This window comes from Mustela lutreola, chromosome 14, assembly GCF_030435805.1.
Source record: "Mustela lutreola isolate mMusLut2 chromosome 14, mMusLut2.pri, whole genome shotgun sequence".
In the NCBI taxonomy this organism is placed as follows: domain Eukaryota; kingdom Metazoa; phylum Chordata; class Mammalia; order Carnivora; family Mustelidae; genus Mustela; species Mustela lutreola.
The window spans coordinates 51,364,241-51,384,084 of record NC_081303.1 but is presented as its reverse complement, the minus strand read 5'-3'; the positions used below and the strand labels follow the sequence as shown (position 1 = coordinate 51,384,084).

The window sequence follows — 19,844 nt, the reverse complement described above, 5'->3', positions numbered from 1 at the left end:
CCATCCATCTTCTTTTCAGGGCTTGGGGCCTCTGCCAGTGTAAATGGAATCGTTATTTTTGGACTATTTTTATTTGTTTGTCATCTACAGCTTTCCAGCGTCCACAAGGAATTGGTGACAGCCTCCCATAAAAGAAAGCACATCTATGACGGGGACTGCCATGTGGCATCTGTCCCTCCCGTGTGGCGTCCCTACCCTTACCTCCAGCCAGGCGTAGTGCCAACACCTCTGAATGACCTCCTGTTCCCAGCATCCCTCGCGAGGCCGTCCTGGGCACAGCTGCCCGAGTCATCTTCCTAAAACACACAGTAATTATATTACCTTCCTGCTTTGGGGTCATTTCCACCTGCGTGGCAGGCTGCCTAAGACACAAGCTACACTTCTCTGTGTTTCCAAGGTCCTGGTGACTCTCAGACTTCAGAGGAGAGCTTACTTCAAATGTGACCACCTGGTTCTCGTCTCCAGAGACGCTCGGCGGATGAGACCAGGCTGAAGTCGGGACACTGCCTTCGATTTCCAGGCTGGTACCTGCAGCAGTCGTGGTGCTGGAGGTCTATGGACTACAAGCTGAGAACTGTTTTCTTGGAAATCTGGTCAGGACATAGGTAATGGATAGAAGTTGAGTTGAGTTGTTCTGAAATTAATTCACTTTATCTGCCCTGAAAAGATTTTATTTCCTTTCTTAAAATACTTATTTATGAGACACACACACAGAGAGAGAGAGAGAGAAAAGCACAAGCTAGAGGAAGGGCAGAGGGAGCAGCCACTCAGCAGAGAGCCGGATGCGGGGCTCGATCCCAGGACCCTGAGATCATGACCTGAGCCGGAAGGCAGCTCAACCAACTGAGCCACCCAGGAGCCTGAAAAGGATTATTTGTCCCCATTTCCTTCTCCCCAGCATCTGGTAGAGTGTTGATTAGTCTCGTGCTGAAGTGAGTTTTTAAAATATTCGGAGAAGGGAAGAGGAGGAGGGGGCATCTCCGTGGCTTTCCCTGCACCCCTGCGGTGTAGTGAGGAGACACATGGTATCATCTGTGACCTCCAGCTGTAAGTCCCTCCCGTCTCTGCTTGCCCCGTCACCATTTGTCCCTCCACTGCACAATTCCAAAAGTAGCTATAGTTTGTGGAAATATATTTTAGGCCCTAATCTTCCATCCGAATGTTCACTTTTTAAAAAGAGAAAAGAAAGCCAGAGCCAGAAGGAACTGCAGAGAGCAGCACTGGGCATTTTCACTGAGGACTTACTATGTACTACGCTCAGGTAAGCACCTGCGCACGCATAATCTTTAATCTTCACAATAACTTGCAAGGGGGTATTAAGTGTCCCCATTGCATAGATAAAGAAACTGCCTGCTTACCTTCCACGACATCACAATGACTCAAGCAAGGGCAGTTAGGAAAAAAAAAAAACAAACCCAAAAAACAAACAAACAAAAAAAACGGCATAAAGACATATCCTCGTATTCCAGAGTCAACCCTTAGGCACGTCTGTCATGAAGCTCCAAAAGGAAAGGGCCAAAAGAGGGAGGGAAAACTCAGTCTCAAGGCACTTCCTAAACAGATAGGAAATGGCCCTTCTGTTCCTAAGTGTTCACTGACTGACTTTTTCTTGCATATGTACCCATATCCCCCAAAAGGCGTGGACGTGTTGGGGGCTCTATAATCTGTTCTGTTTATCACCAGCCAAAGACGAGTTATTAAAGGTACTGGCCCTGCTTCAGGCCCTGATTCCATTTAACCAATCAAGGTTCTGTATCTCAGGAATAAAAATACCTCTCTGGCTCAGACCAGCCATCCGCAGAATTGCTGTCACCCCAGGCTTGAAATCTCTGCTCCTCTTGGGGCGTCTTCCTCACCTACACTTCTGAGTTGTAGTCTTTCTGGCCACCTGGTGAGGTTCGCTCTCTGGGGTTCCCCATACTCACCTGGTGGCTCCCAGATGCTTCCTGGTGTCTCCTCCCACCCTTCCCACTCCTTCTCCCCTCCATGCCTCACCCCACCCTGGGCTCTCCTGTCACAGGACTGACATGCTCGGTTGCACGACAAGGATGTCACTCCTGCCTCCAAGTGGACATGTTCACTTCCCTGTTTGGCTTCCAGAGTGACCCCCTGAGTGCTAGGATCTGTCACGAGGTGCCCAGCCAGAGTGGCCTCTGCTCTGTGTTCTCTAGCGTGTCTGGCGGTAGGGCTCTTCCATTTAACTTACTCTTTGATTTCATAAATATTCATCTCCCGAGGATCCCTGCCCAGCTGGCTTTGGGGCCCACTCTGCTGTGCTGCTCCGAGAGGCTCATACACATGCATTGACTGCCACTCTTTCCTCCTTTGAGGAGTTCCTTCCCATGGGGGACAATGTCTGGGAGCTTGGGAAAGGTCATCGATCCCCAGCATCTCGGGGTCTGAGTCTTGCAAATAGCCATCAGTCCCAGTGGGTCTAGCCATTAACGCTCCGTGAAGGTCCCCAGCAAACAGAGCCTCCAGCCTACCATTCCACACCCAGGCCACTCAGCCCAGATTGGTCATGGGCATACAAATGTGTCCCTTGCTGTATACTTACTGAGTTGCACTGCTAGCACACAGCCTATGTTCTCTGAATCCTAAATTAGGATGCGTGATCTAAGAAGCAGACCATTTGAATTTGAGTATGTCTCAGAAAGCCTGGGACATGTGGCCTTTAGTTAGTTAAGCCACACAAGACAGCTATCAGCAGCTCTTTGCAGCTACTGCGGCATTTACTGCTTGGGTGGGGAGGCATGGGCGACCGAGCAGGACCAATTTCCCGGCAAGACCCGTTAACCTGCATGGTTCGGCTGAAAAGGAGAGACTTTTCTGCAGTTCACGGCTGGGGATGAGGGGAGCCTTGAAAGCTGGTAGGGCTCGGATAAGTCGGGGGGCAGGGAGACAGCGTTTTCAGGTAAGGAAAGCATCAGAGCAAAGGCGTGGGGATGAAGGCAGCCATGTGGACAGGAGAGCCATGGGAGGCCAGCCTGGGGAAAGCAGAAACTTCGTGAACAATAGTGTCAGAGGCCAGGCTTAAGAAATTTCATGTGACTTAATCAGCAGAAAACCAGGGTGCCTGGGTGGCTTAGTGGGTTAAAGCCTCTGCCTTCAGCTCAGGTCATGATCCCAGGGTCCTGGGATTGAGCCCCGCATCAGGCTCTCTGCCCAGCGGGGAGCCTGCTTCCTCCTCTCTCTCTGCCTGCCTCTCTGCCTACTTGTGATCTCTGTCTATCAAATAAATAATTAAAAAAAAATTTTTTTAAAGGCAGAAAACCATGTGGCTACATGCACAGGGAAGGGTTGTGATGGGAACAGTGGGATAGGAAATCAGGCAGCAGAAAACATGGGGTCATTTGAGGGGCCTTCAGAGGCCAAGAGATCTGCTCGGGGCTTCTGTACTTAGTTTGCGAGCAGCAGAAGCATGTGCTCCTCGGGGTCTGGAGAAGGTTGCCTGAATGCTGAGCCCACACACTGTGTGACGTCCAGAAGCCCTTGCTCAACCCCGGGCAGCCTGGCTTCATGGTGGAGTTCTGGCCCAGAGCTCATTGCACGTCTTCAGCTCGGCCTCCACGGTGACCAAAATAAAATATGTTCAGTCCAGGCGTGAATTTAGGTCTGACCCTGGGCAGGGGATATGGGTGAGAGCCAGGGTGGGAGGTGTCTTACAGACGGGCATGGCCTTTCAGGATGAGCTCTATCACCTCACGTTCCCACAATACCCTGCGGTCTCGTCCCTCGTGTGACATGCTGATGTCCTCTGAGGGTCAGCTGCCAAGACCAGCCACTGATTGGGACTGAGGCTAATCTGGTCCCATGACTTTGAATTTCTTAGCCCTCTTGACTCTGAATGTTCAGAATCAGAGCTATTTCTTGGGTTAGGTCCTCTTTCTCAGGTGGCCTGTTTCAAATATAAGCTACCTCCCAAGAGGGGTAGCACTTGGCTTTAATGGCTTAACATGGGTCAGGATAGGGAGCAGTTGTTCCACCAGGGAATCATAAAAGAGGCACTACAGGTATCTGAGAGCTCAACCAGTCCAACCACCTCGGCTTACATGAGAGGAAGTTGAGGCCAGAGTGAAGAGGGGACCTCATCACGGACACACCGAACTACTGATGCTAACGAGGGAAGAGTGGGTTTCCCAGCTTCAGAGCCAGTGATCTTTCTTGATCCATCTTTCCAACAAGTGTTTATGGAGAACCCACCATGTGCCAAGAACCATGGTAAGAGCTGGGGATGCTATTATCGAGGGCGAGAAATAGACCCCTTTGGTCATTTCGTGCTGCCTACCTGTACACGTTGGAAAGATGAACGAACTCTCTCCATTGCCCACCTACCAGTGGGGCACAGAATAGGGACGTGTTGATGAATGAGAAGATAAATGGAGAGGAGTGTCTCTAATGCGTACTACTGTCTACCCATCCACCAGCCCAACCTGGGCAATAAAGCCGTGGGGGTCCCTGGGCTGCCAGGTATGACGTTAGTACACTGGGATGTAGAGGGAGGGTGAGGCAAGAAGGAAGGGAAAAAGAGGGCAGATCTCTGGGAACAGGCTTGTGAGGGCCCTGAGAACAACCTCCGCCCTGGCCCCACACCTTGCATATAAGATGAAGCAGGTGGTGGGCAGGTACACGGGCCTTCCTAAGGATTCATCTTGAAACTACTTCTCTGGGGGTGGGGAAGGGGATCCCTGGAGGAGAAAATGGCACTTGACAGTTGTCCCCCACCATCCTCCACCTCGGGCTCAGCAGCTGTGTCCCTCCTAACTTTTGTCCCCACCCCAGGGCCACTCTCTCCACAGCTCCTAGCCTCAAACACTCAAGCCCACTAAGTCAGCGGGGGACCAGCTTTCCCAGAAACTAGGAGGCTATGTTGTGCACTTGATTCTCTGGGAGTCATTGCCACATTGCCATCATTTTATTAATTTTCAAGAACACTTAATGAGATCTGATAGCTACAATGAGCTTAAAAGAAAAGCTAAAATTTTCTCATGAACTCATGATAACAAATAGGAGAAGTTTCAACCGTCCTGCAGAGGGAGTCAACGGTGGTGTTATTTGAGTGTAATAGAGTCATCTCCTGTTCTAAGAAGCCATGCCAGAGAGCTAAGCAGGCCTTGGAGACTTAATCCCAGCACCAGTGACACTGTCCAGCACTAACTTGGAGCTGTGCTCCGCCCTGGGGCTGGGCAAAGGGAACACCCAGACCTTATGAAGGGTCACTCATTTTTAGCTGCCTGCTATGTTTCTTGGTACCCGGATGTCTGGACACTGGATGTCCTCACCTGTACTTTGCACAGCGACATGTTCAGGGAGATGTGGTCTGAGAGGTTCCCAAAGAGCCTGGCCTAGTGGGGCTGTTGGAATTCTTAGTGGCATTAGAGTCACTCCTTCTGTCTACTCTCCAGAAAACGTCAAAAGGCAGATTATATACTATGCACATCATTTATACTCCTTTTTCTACTCTTGGGAATATTTCAAATTTTCTGCAATAAAGTTGAAAAAAAAATGAAGGAACATTAACCAGCAGGGATATTTCATTCACTCATTTGTGCCCATTAAATTGTGATTCACATTTGACAAAAGTTTATTGAGCTTCTCTTATACACCAAACACCGAGTTGGACTTATCAGCTTCAGGGCTCGATCTTTTGCCTCTCAGCAGTGGATGAGATCTTTGGGATGAGCCCTGAGCATTTACACTTTGATCGGGAGATTCCCACGTACGGCCGGAGTGGAGAGCCACTGCCCTGAAAGGGTGCTGGGGAAAAGCGTACATGGGTGGGCTTGGGTCCTGACTCTCACCTCCGATATCCATGTGATGTTGAGAACCTCATTTGTGTCTTTGGTTTTCAGGTTGAACTTCCTTCTGGAAAATGAGAGAATGGAACTTGATTGTCCCTGAGGTCCTTTCCATTGCTCCTCAGCCTCTTGGTCTGAACCAAAAGAAGAAGTCCCTTTCAACACCAACATTCTGTGACTATACCAGCTATTTTACGGCAAGGGGAATAAATAGAGACTTTCTGGGAGTCCCTGAAATCAACACTGATTAGTCTACGCTCCTGTCCTCTACATCCGCCCCTTTTACTCATTGGCTTTCCATAAATCTTGGAGTTAAACCAACTTAACAGAAGACAGTGGCAACAGCAAGGCCCGTTCCCGGCTGTAAAAGATGCATTAGTCCCAGTAATGGCCCATCTTCCCCAGACCGCTTCCTCCATCTAGACATTTATGAGACTGTGAATCAAGGGTTACCCAGGTAGGCAGAAATGCCAGTGCCTGATGGATGATGAGTAGGACAAGAAGGGACCAGGCCTCTCTGAGAAATCCCAGCTCTAGCAATTAACTCAACGTGTTCTGAGTCCCAACCAAGAAGAGACCTCTGCAGGCCAGGCACTCAGAGGTTGTGAGAGAAAAATGTCCTTATCCACTTTCTTCCATTCAGGTTATGGTGTGGTGTAAGAGAGACATACACTCCTCTCTTTGCTGGCTAGTAATAATGCAGGAAGGATTTTGAGTTCACCCTTTTGGCCAAAATGGAAGATTATTAAGAGAAGAAATATAGTTAAATATATAAAGAAAATGTTCATTTTTCATGATAGCTCTATTCCTGAAAACACTGTGTTTAAGTTGAATGTGTGGAAATGGAACATTTCTTTCTTCTTTAATTGAAGTGGCACCTATCAATTTTGATTCTGATTTCTCTGCATCTTAGTCTACTAGTCAGTAATGTAGAAACTGACATTTAAATCCTAGGAAGCAAATCCTTTTGTAAAGGATTAGATTTAATTATTTGAGAAGTCATCTCTTTTTCAAATTTTAAAATATTTTTGGTGAAAGGTTTTACAAATCTTTATTATTCCCTAAAGATTCAACTTTCAATTTATACAAGGTCAGTTTCCAGTGGGGACCCATAAGTCACTGTTCCCATTACTACATTGGGAAGATGAGGATACAGGAAGTATGTAGGTGGGTGGTAGGTCTGTTTTGAGAGATTACTATATGCTCACCTACCAAACAGAAGGCCAGAAGGTAATGCTTAAAAAGCAAAACTGAAAAAATTGCAATGTATGTTTGTTACTTAGAAATATGGAGGTTGATAGCAAATAGAGCTAATGATGAGTTTTTAAAGGTGGCCTCTACAAGATGGGATTGGGAGGGAGACAAACCATAAGAGACTCTTAATCTCACAAAATAAACTGAGGGTTGCTGGGGGGAGGGAGAAAGGGAGAGGGAGGTTCGGTGATGGACATTGGGGAGGCTATGTGCTATGGTGAGTGCTGTGAAATGTGTAAGCCTGACGATTCACAGACCTGTACCCCTGGGGCAAATAAAACATTATATGTTAATAAAAATAATTAATAGAGCAAAACAAAACAAAACATAAAATAAAAGGTGACCTCTGTCAAGAAACACCATTAATCAAGTAAAAAAAATCAATGACAAAACAAGAAAAAATATTTGCAATTTGAATGTCAGACAAGGGTTCATTACCAAAGTATATAAAGTTTCCAAAAGAGAAAATAAAAAGATCAACAATCACAGAAAAAGTCACTAGAGATATCAATAACCATTAGAAAAAGAAATAAGAATGGCTCTTGACAGGGACACCTTGGTGGCTCAGTCAGTGGTGCATCTAACTCTTGATTTCGGCACAGGTCGTGATCTCAGAGTTGTGAGGCAGTGGGGAGCCTGCTTCTCTCCTTCTCCCTCTGTCCTTTCCCCTTGCTTGTCCATGCTCACTCTCTCTCTCTCTCTGTCTTTCCCTTTTTAAAATAAAACAAATCTTAACAAAAGCATTGCTCTTGACATTAAGACACTCAACTTCACTCATAATAAAAGGCACACAAAATACTGAGATACTGTTTTTATCTTACCAGATTGTCAAAAAATCCAAAATTTAAGAACACAGTGTTGGCAACACTATGGGGAAATGGGTACCCTCATACATTCCTAGTGAGAATGCAACTGGTCCACCTCCTAGAGAATAGAATTTGACAATATATAGTAAAACTGTTAATGTAAATACCCTTTAACCCAGCAATCTCATTTCTAGAAGCCTACAACAAAGGTATACTGGCAAAGTATAGAAGGAAATATACAAGGCAATTTATTGAAGCACTATTTGTAATAGCAAAACTGGATTCAACAAAAATCCCCATCAAAGGGGATTCAATGCCTAGAGTTTGGTAAATCCACAAAATGGAGTGACAAGCAATTGCAAAAAGGAAAGAGGAACAACTATGTTCTCCTGTGAAGCTCTATTCTCTCTACTTTTGTATATGGTTAAGAATTTTTTAATAAAAATCTTTAAAAATAGAGAATTACTACCTCTAGGAGTTAAAAAATAGAGTAGTTCTGGGGGGATTGCTTTTTTTCATAACCACTGTAGAATTATTTAACTCTTTATACCATGTATGTGTAAAAATAAGTATATTTAAAAATTAAAAGTGAAGAAGACTACCATGAACACAATACTTAATGGTGAAACTTTAAAAGCAGTCTCATTAAAGTCAGAAATATCAATGATGCCTGCTTTTCAACTTTGTAGTAGAGTCTTAGCCATCACAATAAGACAAGAAAAGGAAATGGACTGGAAATAAAAGACAAAGAATGATCATTGTTTACAGACAATATTAAATGCACAGATAATTCAAAATAATTTACTTATAAAAGTGTGTAACAAAATTGCTGAATATAAGAGCAAGAGACAAATATCAGTATTGTTCCCATAACTAATCAGAAAATGTGATAAAACAAAACTCTGTATATAATGGCAACAGAAACTGTTAGGTATAGAGAAAGAGCTCTATCAAAAGATGGGACATCTACGAAGAAAATTATGAAACATTACAGAAGGACATAGTAATAGATCTGATTAAAATAAAAAACGTGAATTCTCCCGAAATTATTCTCTAAACTCAATACTTCCAACCAAAAGCTTCACAGAACTTTTTGTGGAACTAGAAAAACTGATATCAATTTCACAGCTTTTAAGACCGTGAAAAGAATTTTGAAAATAAGAAAAAGAGGAAGGCTTGTTTTTATCATATATTAAGGTTTATTATAAAGCCTTAGTAATAAAAGAAAGAAATATTAGAGCAGGGATAAAAAATAAACCAATGGCACAGAACAGAGATCCCAGAGATAAGCTCACACATATTTTGAACTCGATATATTTATTATACAGGTAATAATTGAGAAATGATGTACAACTCAATCAATGAAGAAATCGCTTTGCCATGTGGGGGAAAAAATGAAGTTGGGTTTTTACCTGACACATACACAAAAATAAGTGCCTGGTGGATTAAAGACCTAAATATGAAAAACAAATGTTAAACATGTTAGAAAGAAATATAGAGGGCATATCTCTGTTCTCAAGATAGGGAACACAAACCAGTAAAGATTAAAGAAAGTATTGATGAGGGGCGCCTGGGTGGCTCAGTGGGTTAAGCCACTGCCTTCGGCTCAGGTCATGATCTCAGGGTCCTGGGATCGAGTTCCGCATCAGGCTCTCTGCTCAGCAGGGAGCCTGCTTCCTTCTCTCTCTCTCTGCCTGCCTCTCAGTGTACTTGTAATTTCTCTCTGTCAAATAAATAAATAAAATCTTAAAAAAAAAAAAAAGAAAGTATTGATGACATTAAAATCTAAATTTTCTGGGTCACAAATGTCCTCATAAACAAAGTTAAAAGATAAATGGCAAATAGAAGAAAATATCTGTGACTTATCAGAATACATAAGAGTTCATATCAGAATGTGTAAATGTCCTGCACATAAGTATGAAAAATATCCTGGTCAAAAATGATGCAGAGAATAAGAACAATTCACAGAAGAGGAAACCCAAACTGCAAATAAATATATGGAAAGACACTCCAATAATCAGGAATCAGAGAAAAAATAAAAGCAAAATGAGATTCTATTTTACACCAATCAGATTCGTGAAAATGAAGAAGTCTGACTGTGAGTCTGTCAGGAAAGCTGTGTGTAGGCAGTGGGAGAATAAATCAATACAATGAATTTAGAGATAAAAGTTAGGATATATCTCACCTAATTGAAAATTCATACTTTGTATGACCCAAGACTACCAATGCCCAGCATACACTTCTGGAAGTACACCCCAGAAAATTCTCATATATGGATACAAGGAGGCATACATAAGAATATTCATTGTAGCATTTTAAAAAAATTGCAAAAAGGGGCGCCTGGGTGGCTTAGTGGGTTAAAGCCTCTGCCTTTGGCTCAGGTCATGATTCCAGGGTCCTGGGATCGAGCCCTGCATCGGGCTCTCTGCTCAGCAGAGAGCCTGCTCCCCCCTCTCTCTGCCTGCCTCTCTGCCTATTTGTGATCTCTTTCTGTTGAAAAAATAAATAAAATCTGTAAAAAAATAAATACACATATTGTAAAAAAAAATTGCAAAAAAAAAAAGCTGGAATGAAACTCAATGATAAAAATGGGGTTCAGGATAAATAAAATGTATTAAGTTCACGTGCTTGAATACCATGCAGTAATTAAGCCGAATGAACTAGATCTGTCCTATGTATGATCATGGACAGATCTCAAAAATCAACTAGAATTTAAAAAGTGTGTTCTAGAGTGGTATTTCTAGTATGGTATCACTTATATAATACATAATGTTTTAAAAACGTGTAAATATATGTAACATCAATGCATACATCAAAGAATAAATGGGAACAAGAAAATGGAGACCAGCTAGGCAGCCCTTTATAAAAATTTTGCTGTGAAGGGGAAAGACAGTTATAGCGAGGGGTGGGGGTATAGTGTCTGAGGAGGGTTATGACTTTTTTTTTTAAGATTTTATTTATTTATTTGAGAGAGAGACAGTGAGAGAGAGCATGAGAGGGGAGAAGGTCAGAGGGAGCAGACTCCCCATGGAGCAGGGAGCCTGACGCAGGACTCGATCCCAGCACTCTGGGATCATGACCTGAGCTGAAGGCAGTCGCTTAACCAACTGAGCCACCCAGGCACCCTATGACTTGTTTTTTAATGAACACTAGAGCTTGTTTGTCTGCAAACAGAAACGAACCAGTAGAGAGACTTAAAATTATCATTCACAGAGAGCAAAATCCTGGAGAAGGTGGATCCTGGGCTGAAGTCCACGAGAGAACCCCACAGTATTTTGGGGAGAGATGGCGTTTGAGCGATGGCAATGGGGCGAAGTGGAGATGAGTTTGTAGGTGTCTGGGGGGGGTCTTTAAGAGGTGATGCTAACTGCGTGGGTGGGTGACACTCTAAAAGGGCATCTGGTTTGATTCAAGAGAGGGACAAGAGGACCTCTGACCAAGGATGGACCCCGTGCTCTCGGAGGGTGGCAGACTATGCTGCTGTCACTCCCAAAGAACTTGGAATCTGTTCCAGAGAGAATCCCGATAATCTACCTCGTGTATTTGTCCCTGGGCACCAGTGCCTGTCACATACTGGGTGTTAGGTCCACTCTGGGAAAGGCACAGGGCTCGGGTTAGTCCTGCCTCTGTGATCTTCTGGCTCCGGGATCTTCTAGAGCAAGTCCCACCGCTTCTCTAGGCCTGTTTTCTTCCCCCTCAGGGTGGTTAACTGCGTTTGTGATTTTGCCCATGAAGCACTGTGGGGGAAGCCGCGGGTTAAGACTTCTGGGGACAGGGACGCCTGGGTGGCTCAGTTGGTTGGACGACTGCCTTCGGCTCAGGTCATGATCCTGGAGTCCTGGGATCGAGTTCCGCATCGGGCTCCCGGCTCCACGGGGAGTCTGCTTCTCTCTCTGACCTTCTCCTTGCTCATGCTCTCTCACTGTCTCTCAAATAAATAAAATCTTAAAAAAAAAAAAAAAAAAAAAAGACTTCTGGGGACACACACAGGAATTCCTTCCGTGGGCTGCTCCCACCCAGCGCCCCAGGCCTCCAGGTCCAGCCCCTTCACCCGGCGCCCCTGTCCTATCCACATCAGCGCTCCCTCCCTCTCCACACGCGTCCTCCCTTTTACTTTCTGCCTTATGGCTCCAAGTTTCCCACCAGTGGCTGCGGTCAGACTTCCGGCCAAGGGCTTGAGGGCTCCGTCTAGGGATGCCAACTCGCCCACCCGTCCACCCCTGCAGATTCTGGACCCTTCGTGAGCTAACAGGAAGCCTGGGTCAGGGGACACCTCTAACAGCGCTGCCAGCCTTAGGGCCCGGCCTCCGGGAGTGACCCCCCCCCTCGCTGCGTGTGCACCTGTCCGAGGGTCTCCGGGGTGCAAGCAAAGTCTCTGCGGCCCGAGGGTCTGGCAGGCCTGTGAGTGCTTGTCTTCTGCTTCTCTCGCTCTGTCGCTGCCTCGCTATCCCTTCTGTCGCCCCAGCCCCGCCCCTCTTCCCAGCCTCTCGGTCCTCCTGCTGGCTGAGTGCCGGGGATCCTCACTCCGCCCTCCTCTGCAGGAGCCAACCAGCGCGGAGGGGCCGCGGGGCTCCCGGGGCAAGCGCATAAAACCCGCTTGGCTCCAGCCGCTGCGCTCCCTTCTCCACCGGTCAGGGTGCCTGACCAGGCGCGGTTTTCCCTGGAGCTTGCAGTCCAGAGGGCGGCGCCGCTGGCCTCGACCTAGCCTCCAAGCAGGCTTAGGGACATTACTTTCCGCTTCCAGAAAAGTTGGGAGAAAGTGAATTTGGGGTGGATTGGGCAGCGGTGGCAGCTCCTTCCCTTCCCCAAGTCTCACACTGCACACAGCCTCATTTCCTGACAGCCTGTCTCCCTCCCTGAGCCCTCTTGCCCTTTGCTCCTAAGCTTCCCCCCCATTGTGTGATCAACATCTTCTCCTTCCTTATCTCTTTCTCCCTCCCTGTCTCTATTTCTCCCTATTGTCCCCTTCTCCCTGTCATTCCCCCTTCTGCTTTCTCGCCAACGGAAACCTTCCCCTTCCCACTCCATTTCACCCATCAAGCCCCTCCACTTGCCCCCACACTGTCCACCCCTCCCTCTCCCCCTCCCCATCCCTCCCAGCAAAGTCAACCATGGATTCTGGGCCTGCCTGGGCTGCCAACCCCACTCCCCAGGGCACCTTGTCTGCCCCCAATGCCACCACACCCTGGCTGGGCCGGGATGAGGAGCTGGCCAAGGCGGAGATCGGAGTCCTGGCCACCATCCTGGTGCTGGCGACAGGGGGCAATCTGACCGTGCTGCTGACCCTGGGACAGCGAAGCCGCAAGCGCTCCCGCATGCACCTGTTTGTTCTGCACCTGGCCCTGACCGACCTGGGCGTGGCGCTCTTCCAGGTGCTGCCCCAGCTGCTGTGGGACATCACCTACCGCTTCCAGGGCCCCGACCTCCTCTGCCGGGCCGTCAAGTACCTGCAGGTGCTCAGCATGTTTGCCTCCACCTACATGCTGCTGGCCATGACGCTGGACCGCTACCTGGCGGTTTGTCACCCACTGCGCAGCCTCCAGCAGCCCAGCCAGTCCGCTTACCCACTCATCGCTGCCCCCTGGCTGCTGGCTGCCGTCTTCAGCCTGCCTCAAGTCTTCATCTTTTCTCTGCGAGAGGTGATCCAGGGCACCGGGGTGCTGGACTGCTGGGCACACTTCCACGTCCCTTGGGGGCCTCGCGTCTACATCACCTGGACCACCCTGGCCATCTTTGTCCTGCCCGTGGCCATGCTCACGGCCTGCTACAGCCTCATCTATCGTGAGATCTGTAAGAACCTCAAAGTCAAGACACAGGCCCGGAAGGTGGAAGGAAGGGGCTGGAGGACGTGGGACAGGACCTCACCTTCTGGCCCAGCTGTGGCCACACGGGGGCTGCCATCCCGAGTCAGCAGCATCAACACCATCTCCAGGGCCAAGATCCAAACCGTGAAAATGACTTTTGTCATCGTGCTGGCATACATCGCCTGCTGGGCGCCCTTCTTCAGCGTCCAGATGTGGTCCGTGTGGGACAAGAATGCCCCTGATGAAGGCAAGTGTGTGTTGGTGGGGGAGGGGGAGTGGAAAAGAACAGGGAAGGGAGAACGGCTTCCCAGGGCCTGGCCGGTAACAGATGAGCGAAGGAATTATCAAAGGTGATGCCTGTCCCCTGCGCAAAGGGGCGGCTACAACTCCCATCCAGCCCTCGGATGTCTGTGAATATCTTTTATGTAAAATTTCCATAGTTTAAATTTTGGGAACCTATTTAAACATTTAAAAATATTACGTGGTCTTAGCAAAATCTGACTGTTGGCAGATTTGGCCAACCAAGTACCTCCAGTTTCACAGAAGAGCATTAGAATCATAGAATCACCGGGTTGAAATTTTCAAGTTGTCTGAGATGACGATTGGCGACCACAGCCGAGAGCTGTGTCTCTTAGCACTCTCCCCTCCTGAGCCTGGGCATGACTTTGAACTCCTTCTCAGCAACCGCTTCCAATTAATTATCCTGTTGGCACATGGCAACTCTGAAATTTCAAGTTCAACCCTTTCATTTTGCTAAAGGGCAGAGAAGCTCAGAGGGGAAAGGTGACTTGCCCGGGACACAGGACCCCCCAGGACATAGCCATGGGGTAGCAAAGTGAAAAGTTGAAAGTAGGCCTGCTATCCCCTTGTGTCTTTTTTCCCTCACCTCCTGCTCTGCTCATAATCCTGGATCTGGACATGGCGAGCAGCGAGGACTTCTTCCTACGTGAAAAACAAAATGGGATCCTGGGATCTTTCATGAAGACCATGTTCTGGTGAGCACAAAGGAGGCCTTGCTACTGTCATTTTTCTGGCGTGAGGTCGAGGGAAACCTCCTGAGCTTTAGACACTGCAGGACAGTCCAGCCTTCTGAGGATGAGTGTGTACTCTGGGAGGTAGGACTGTGTGTGGGCAGCTTAAATGTTGAAGACAGTGTTCAAAGACGTCCCTTCCTGCTCCCCTAAGAAGAGTGGGATGTGGGGACAAGAGCAAGTTAACTCGTCTGCGTGTTTGTGAATGGGGGTGTCTGGGTTCTATGCAGTGCAAGTCATGTGCATGGCCCGGGATGTATAATGGGTGCAAATGTAACCCTCCCGAGAGAGGTCATAAGCACAGGTTCTTCCGGAAGCTTCCTGAGAGTTTGCTGACCAGCAGACCCACGCTACCAATTCCTACCAGCTCCCAGTGGATCCCCATTGCGGTGTGCTTTTGTTTCTAATCTCATTTTGCTCATCTTAGGACACACTCAAGAAAAATACTTTGTTTTTCTGGAGAGACTAAATAAGGGCCAGACTGTTCAAGAATTAAACACAAGCCCGCAAGAGAAGTGTGAAAACAACACCAACTATTACGGTCCCAATATGTCCCCTCTTTTGGACATCCCTCCAGACAGGAGGCTATTTGCAAATTACCCTTTAAGCAATGAATGCATTGATTCTAACTGACCATAGGAAACCCACCCACCCCCGCTCTAGTCAAGCACAGAATAGAAGAAAGAAGAATAGTGCCAAACACATTTGGTCCTCGGTGCTTACCAGAGGCCTTCTCTGCTTTATGTCTGAGTAACCTGAGACTCAAGGAGGTAAAATAACTCGTCCATAGTGCCACTGCTAGTAAGACATGGTGCCAGGACCCGAACCAAGGTCATTATGGTCCGAGCATTAGCCAAGACCTGGCTTGACTTCCAACAATTCAGCTTAGCCAATGGCAGTGGGGGTGTGGGTGCGGTGGAGAGTCATTTGTCCCTTCATCGAAGAACCTCCCAGAAGATGGAGACCCTGCCACCCCGTCGGTGTGGGCTTCCCTGCTTGTCCCCCATGTCCCTACCCCTGAGCCTGCCCCTCAGTACGTCCCTACACGCCTCACCTGCCTAGTGACTTAACCACTAACCCAGAGTTGCTCTGAGCAGGGAGGGCAGGAACAGTGTGTTACCTTACAAGGCAACGTGCTCTCTCTGGAAACTGGAAACCCTTTGAGGCCCTTCTAGTTGGGCTGAGATCCGCCCTTACTTTAAACATACTTTCCAGGACACCCAGTTCCTTTCTATAGCCTTCCGGCTTCCTGGCCTCCTGTCTGTGAGTCTCTGGTTGGAGCCCGTCTGCTTGCCCTTGCTCTGCCCCCGACTGTCTGCTGAGGTCCTGCCAGGAAGCAGTCCGGGTCAGTCCGGGTCTGCCCTCTAGGCCTGAGTGGTGGATGCTCTGCAGACCCTGGCGCTCGGGCCCCATTTCCAGCCCCTGCACTGGGCCTGGCTCCGAGGGGGCCCAGTCAAACAGATGTTTCCCAGGCGAAGGCACTCATGGAAACCCTCAGTCCCTGTTCTCAAAGAGGGCAGGGATAGGGTGAACACCACCCCCTTAGCCAAAGCAGCTTCCCACATCTTCTGCAGCTTCTGGTGTTGTAAGCCGGGGAGCAGGCCCCAATGTAGGGAAAATGAAGGAGGCTCGTTCATTGTTGGTCCCTCCTGCACGTCTAGGTGCTCCCTGCTGCCCTTGACTCTCTGCCCTACATGGGTCAATCCAGGCCCAGATGCCTTTAGCTTCTCACCATTGTGCTTTATGTCTTCACCCCAGCGTCCTGACCCGGCACCTTCCCTTTGCTGGGGCCATACCCCGGAACACAGCTATGGGCCAGGTGCCCAAGGAACCAGAGTCTCTGAAGGTCTCATCGTGCTTTACAGAGTAGGCAGTTGAGTTTTGCCTTTGAGTTTGTTGGCTGAAACTGCACAAGAGTGCAGGTTGGCTGCCTTGGAGTTGGTGGGGCCGGCTTCACATCTGTGCCACAACCCCTAAGATTCTGTAGAGCTTTGACCTTGCTTTCAGTGATTCCATAGCCTCTGCAGAGGGTTCCGCAGTGTGCAACCTGTGCCACGGTCAGGACGTAGGGCAACCCGCAGGCGGTCAGAGCCCCTCCTGGAAGCCGTCCCACTGGCCTGTGGGGCTCCATGTGGTCATCAGAACGAATTTCGTGTCTGGGAGAGATCTTATCAGTATGCATGCTCCCATTTTGACTGTCCAAGAGAGAAATGAGTTTTTCCCTGCAGGACAGTGCATTCCTTGGGTACAACTCCTGAGGATCCAAGCAAGTATTCGTCTGGAACGGGATGCTTGGGGGCCCCGTTCCTAGCAGCTGCCCCTCCACTGCAGTTAGAGATGAGGCCGTGGGACCTGCACAGCGGCCCATGGGGTTGATTGCCCTCCCAGGCCCCCAGCAGAGGCCTGGCACTGTCAGGGCTCCCATGCCCTACTCCTGAATGGCAGGATGAACAGCGCTGGACAGTGTGCACCCATATCTTCAACATAAATGAGAATGTGGGTCCAAGGGGCCTGAACTTGCTCTAAAATCATAGTTATTTTCCATTAAGTGAGGCAACTTCTGGGTTTTGGAACAATGACACCGTCTCCTGTTTGGACTAGTCCTGTCCCTGACTCTGTGTACACCTCAAAAGTCAACCTTGGAGCAACCTTAGCTCATACCCTTACCCTGTGGTCGCAGATGAGATCCAGTGACATCTGCGTCTGGAGCTGGAGTCCCAGCTCCAAGTCCCGCTGTGCTCCTTTCTGCTTCCAGAACCCGAGGGAGTCCTTTCTCCCCTCTGGGAGCTCAGTTCTGTGCAGTGGGGGCTTGGAATGTGTCCCACATCCCACCCAGCTTGGTAATTCTCAGGCTTCTTGTGTTTCTCCTTCTGCAGATTCAACCAACGTGGCCTTCACCATCTCCATGCTCCTGGGCAACCTGAGCAGCTGTTGCAACCCCTGGGTCTACATGGGTTTCAACAGCCACCTGCGACCGCGCCCCCTGCGCCGCCTGGCCTGCTGCGGACCCCGGCCCCGGCCCTGCCCGCAGCTCTCCAGCGACAGCCCCTCGGGCCGCCACACCACGCTGCTGACCTGCTCCAGCGGCCTGCCCACCCTCATCCTCAGCCCCAGGCTCCGTGGGGGCCCCGGGTCCGAAGGCTCCCGGAAGGGCTCAGTGCAGGTGCATGGCAAAGCCTCCACTGAGACCATCGCCTTTTAGGGAACCGTCGCCCGCGGGGCTAGCGAGGATCTCTGCCTGTGTCAGCACTGGCTGTAAAAGCTAGGAGGGCCCGGGTTGGAGTTAGGGGGAGCCCACTTTGAGGCAGGGTCAGGGGGCCAGAATGGCTTCCCTACCTTTGGCGTTACTGGTGCCTCTGGTATGCGGGCGGACGCTCGTTTGCTCCCAGTCTCACACCTTGGGAATCGGGGAGAGTCAAAGCTTCTGCTTCCCTGACCCTGCGCATTCACAGCGTGCCTGGGAACCCACCCATGTGGTCCATGTGGTGCCCCAGGTCTCAGGCAGGCTTAGGACGGCAAGGGGGGGTCCAGCAGGGGGCAGGGACTTTGGCTGGTCTCCCGCCTTGACCGTTTGTCTCCATCCTACCCTGAAGAGCACACTTGGTGCAACCAGGAGTGGGGAGAAGTGAAAACCCCGGAGAAGGGTCCTATTTCTCTACCCAGATCCTGGATTTGTTTGTTTTCTACGGGGAGGCTTCTTTCAGGAAGGAAACCAATGAGGAAGATGGGTACGGCAGGTGCACCAGCCTTGCCCGCTGCGCCAGCCTGTCTGCTGAAGGGGGATGGGGGGCTTAGTGCAGCACCTGTAGCTAGAAAAAATCCATGGATGCTAGTGTTTCTCTCCCCGCCCCCCATCATTCACCTTTATAGGATGGGTGCCAGGGCAAAGCAGACCCTCAGGGGTGGTGCACGCTGGGAGAGAGCCGGTGAGAGAGGGAGGAAAGAAGATAAAAATGAGCCCAGTAAGAGAGTGGACGAAGTTTCTCTGAGGCAGCATGGCTTGTTGGCTCTCCTTCCTCCCCCAACGGACCCACACGGCGCCTTCCTCTGGGACACCCAGAGGAGACATCCTTACAGAAAGTCTGGCTGGATCTATGCTCTGGATTTCCTTGAGGCTTTTCACAGCTTTACTGCGAGCCATGCCTGCCATGATGAAGTCGGGAGCCCAGGGTTTGAGACTCAGCTCTGCCTTCAGGTGCCTGTGTGTCCCCGGGCAGTCCCCTCCCTTCTCTGGGCCTCTGTCTTTTCACCTGTTAGGACAGAGATGATCAACTTGCATCATCATGTGCCTTCATCTTTTCCATCTCTACCCTGTCATGACTTTGCAAGACTGGGCTTGGGGCTACAGTAGAGCCTTTTCTAACCAACAGGCTCTAGAAGAAGAATTGCTGGATTTTCATGACAATGACTCAATTCTGGTGACTGTGGGTCCTGCCGTGGCTGTGCTGTCTACTTTTGCTCTCAGTTCTGTGATGTTGAAACTAGGAGCGGCAGCCAAGCACATGGACTCTGGGGCTTTGCCCTGTTCCTCCTCATTATCTCCAGTGGGATTGAGACCCCAGGGTGACTTCCCCTCCCAAATTTCAGTTCTAATCTAAGAGATGGACCTGGTGATGGAAAGAGCATCAGATGGAAAGTCAGGAGAATCGTGTCTCGGTTCTGCCACCACTGATGGCCACCGTGGGGAGAATGCTGATTAATCCTCCATCTCTGTTATGAGGGTCAAATAGGACTGTGGGTGTAAACGTGGTTGGTAGACCCAGGAGCTCTCTGCTAGAAGACAGGGCTGCTGATGCAATGAAAAGCTCCTGAGAACAGCCCCAGCGACCAGGTCGACTGCCCTCTATTCCTATGGAACTGCAGGAAATGGCTGTAACTTTGAGCTTTAAGGGGTCTCTCAGCTCTGAGAAGCTTCCTTCGGCTTCCTTAAAAAGACCCTGAACTGTGTTGTAAATGAGCAAAGTGTCCCTAGCCTTCAGTACTAAACAACCGGGCAGTGGGATCTAGACCTAATGGGACCTAAACCTAATGGGACCAAGGCTCAAGGCAGAGGTGAGGGCCCACAGTCTCTCTTCACCACGTTCTGTCGCCCATGTCAGTCCCTGACACCCAGCCTCTTCTTCCTTGTCCAACTGTCCTGGTGGAGCTGGG

The 19,844-nt window shown here is 49.2% G+C and overlaps 1 protein-coding gene and 1 long non-coding RNA gene across 2 annotated transcripts; one reads left to right on the top strand and one right to left on the bottom strand.

Annotated features, from left to right (window-relative positions):
* Positions 1-447: 447 nt before the first annotated feature.
* On the bottom strand, positions 448-13,300 carry LOC131814977 (uncharacterized). The gene is made up of 3 exons (XR_009347521.1): positions 13,210-13,300; positions 5,802-5,865; positions 448-590 (listed from the first exon to the last, which is right to left on the bottom strand). It is a non-coding gene; the product is annotated as an uncharacterized LOC131814977 (long non-coding RNA).
* Positions 12,970-17,896, top strand: AVPR1B (arginine vasopressin receptor 1B). The gene is made up of 2 exons (XM_059146519.1): positions 12,970-13,909; positions 17,570-17,896. The coding sequence occupies exons 1-2, from the start codon at positions 12,970-12,972 to the stop codon at positions 17,893-17,895; spliced, it is 1,266 nt and encodes a 421-aa protein (XP_059002502.1). The 3' UTR covers position 17,896.
* Positions 17,897-19,844: the final 1,948 nt, after the last annotated feature.

Excerpts from the sequence above, each read along its gene's own strand:
- AVPR1B (XM_059146519.1), top strand. The coding sequence starts at position 12,970 with ATGGATTCTGGGCCTGCCTGGGCTGCCAACCCCACTCCCCAGGGCACC. Across the intron at positions 13,910-17,569 it reads CAAGAATGCCCCTGATGAAG|ATTCAACCAACGTGGCCTTC; the intron begins GCAAGTGTGTGT and ends CTCCTTCTGCAG.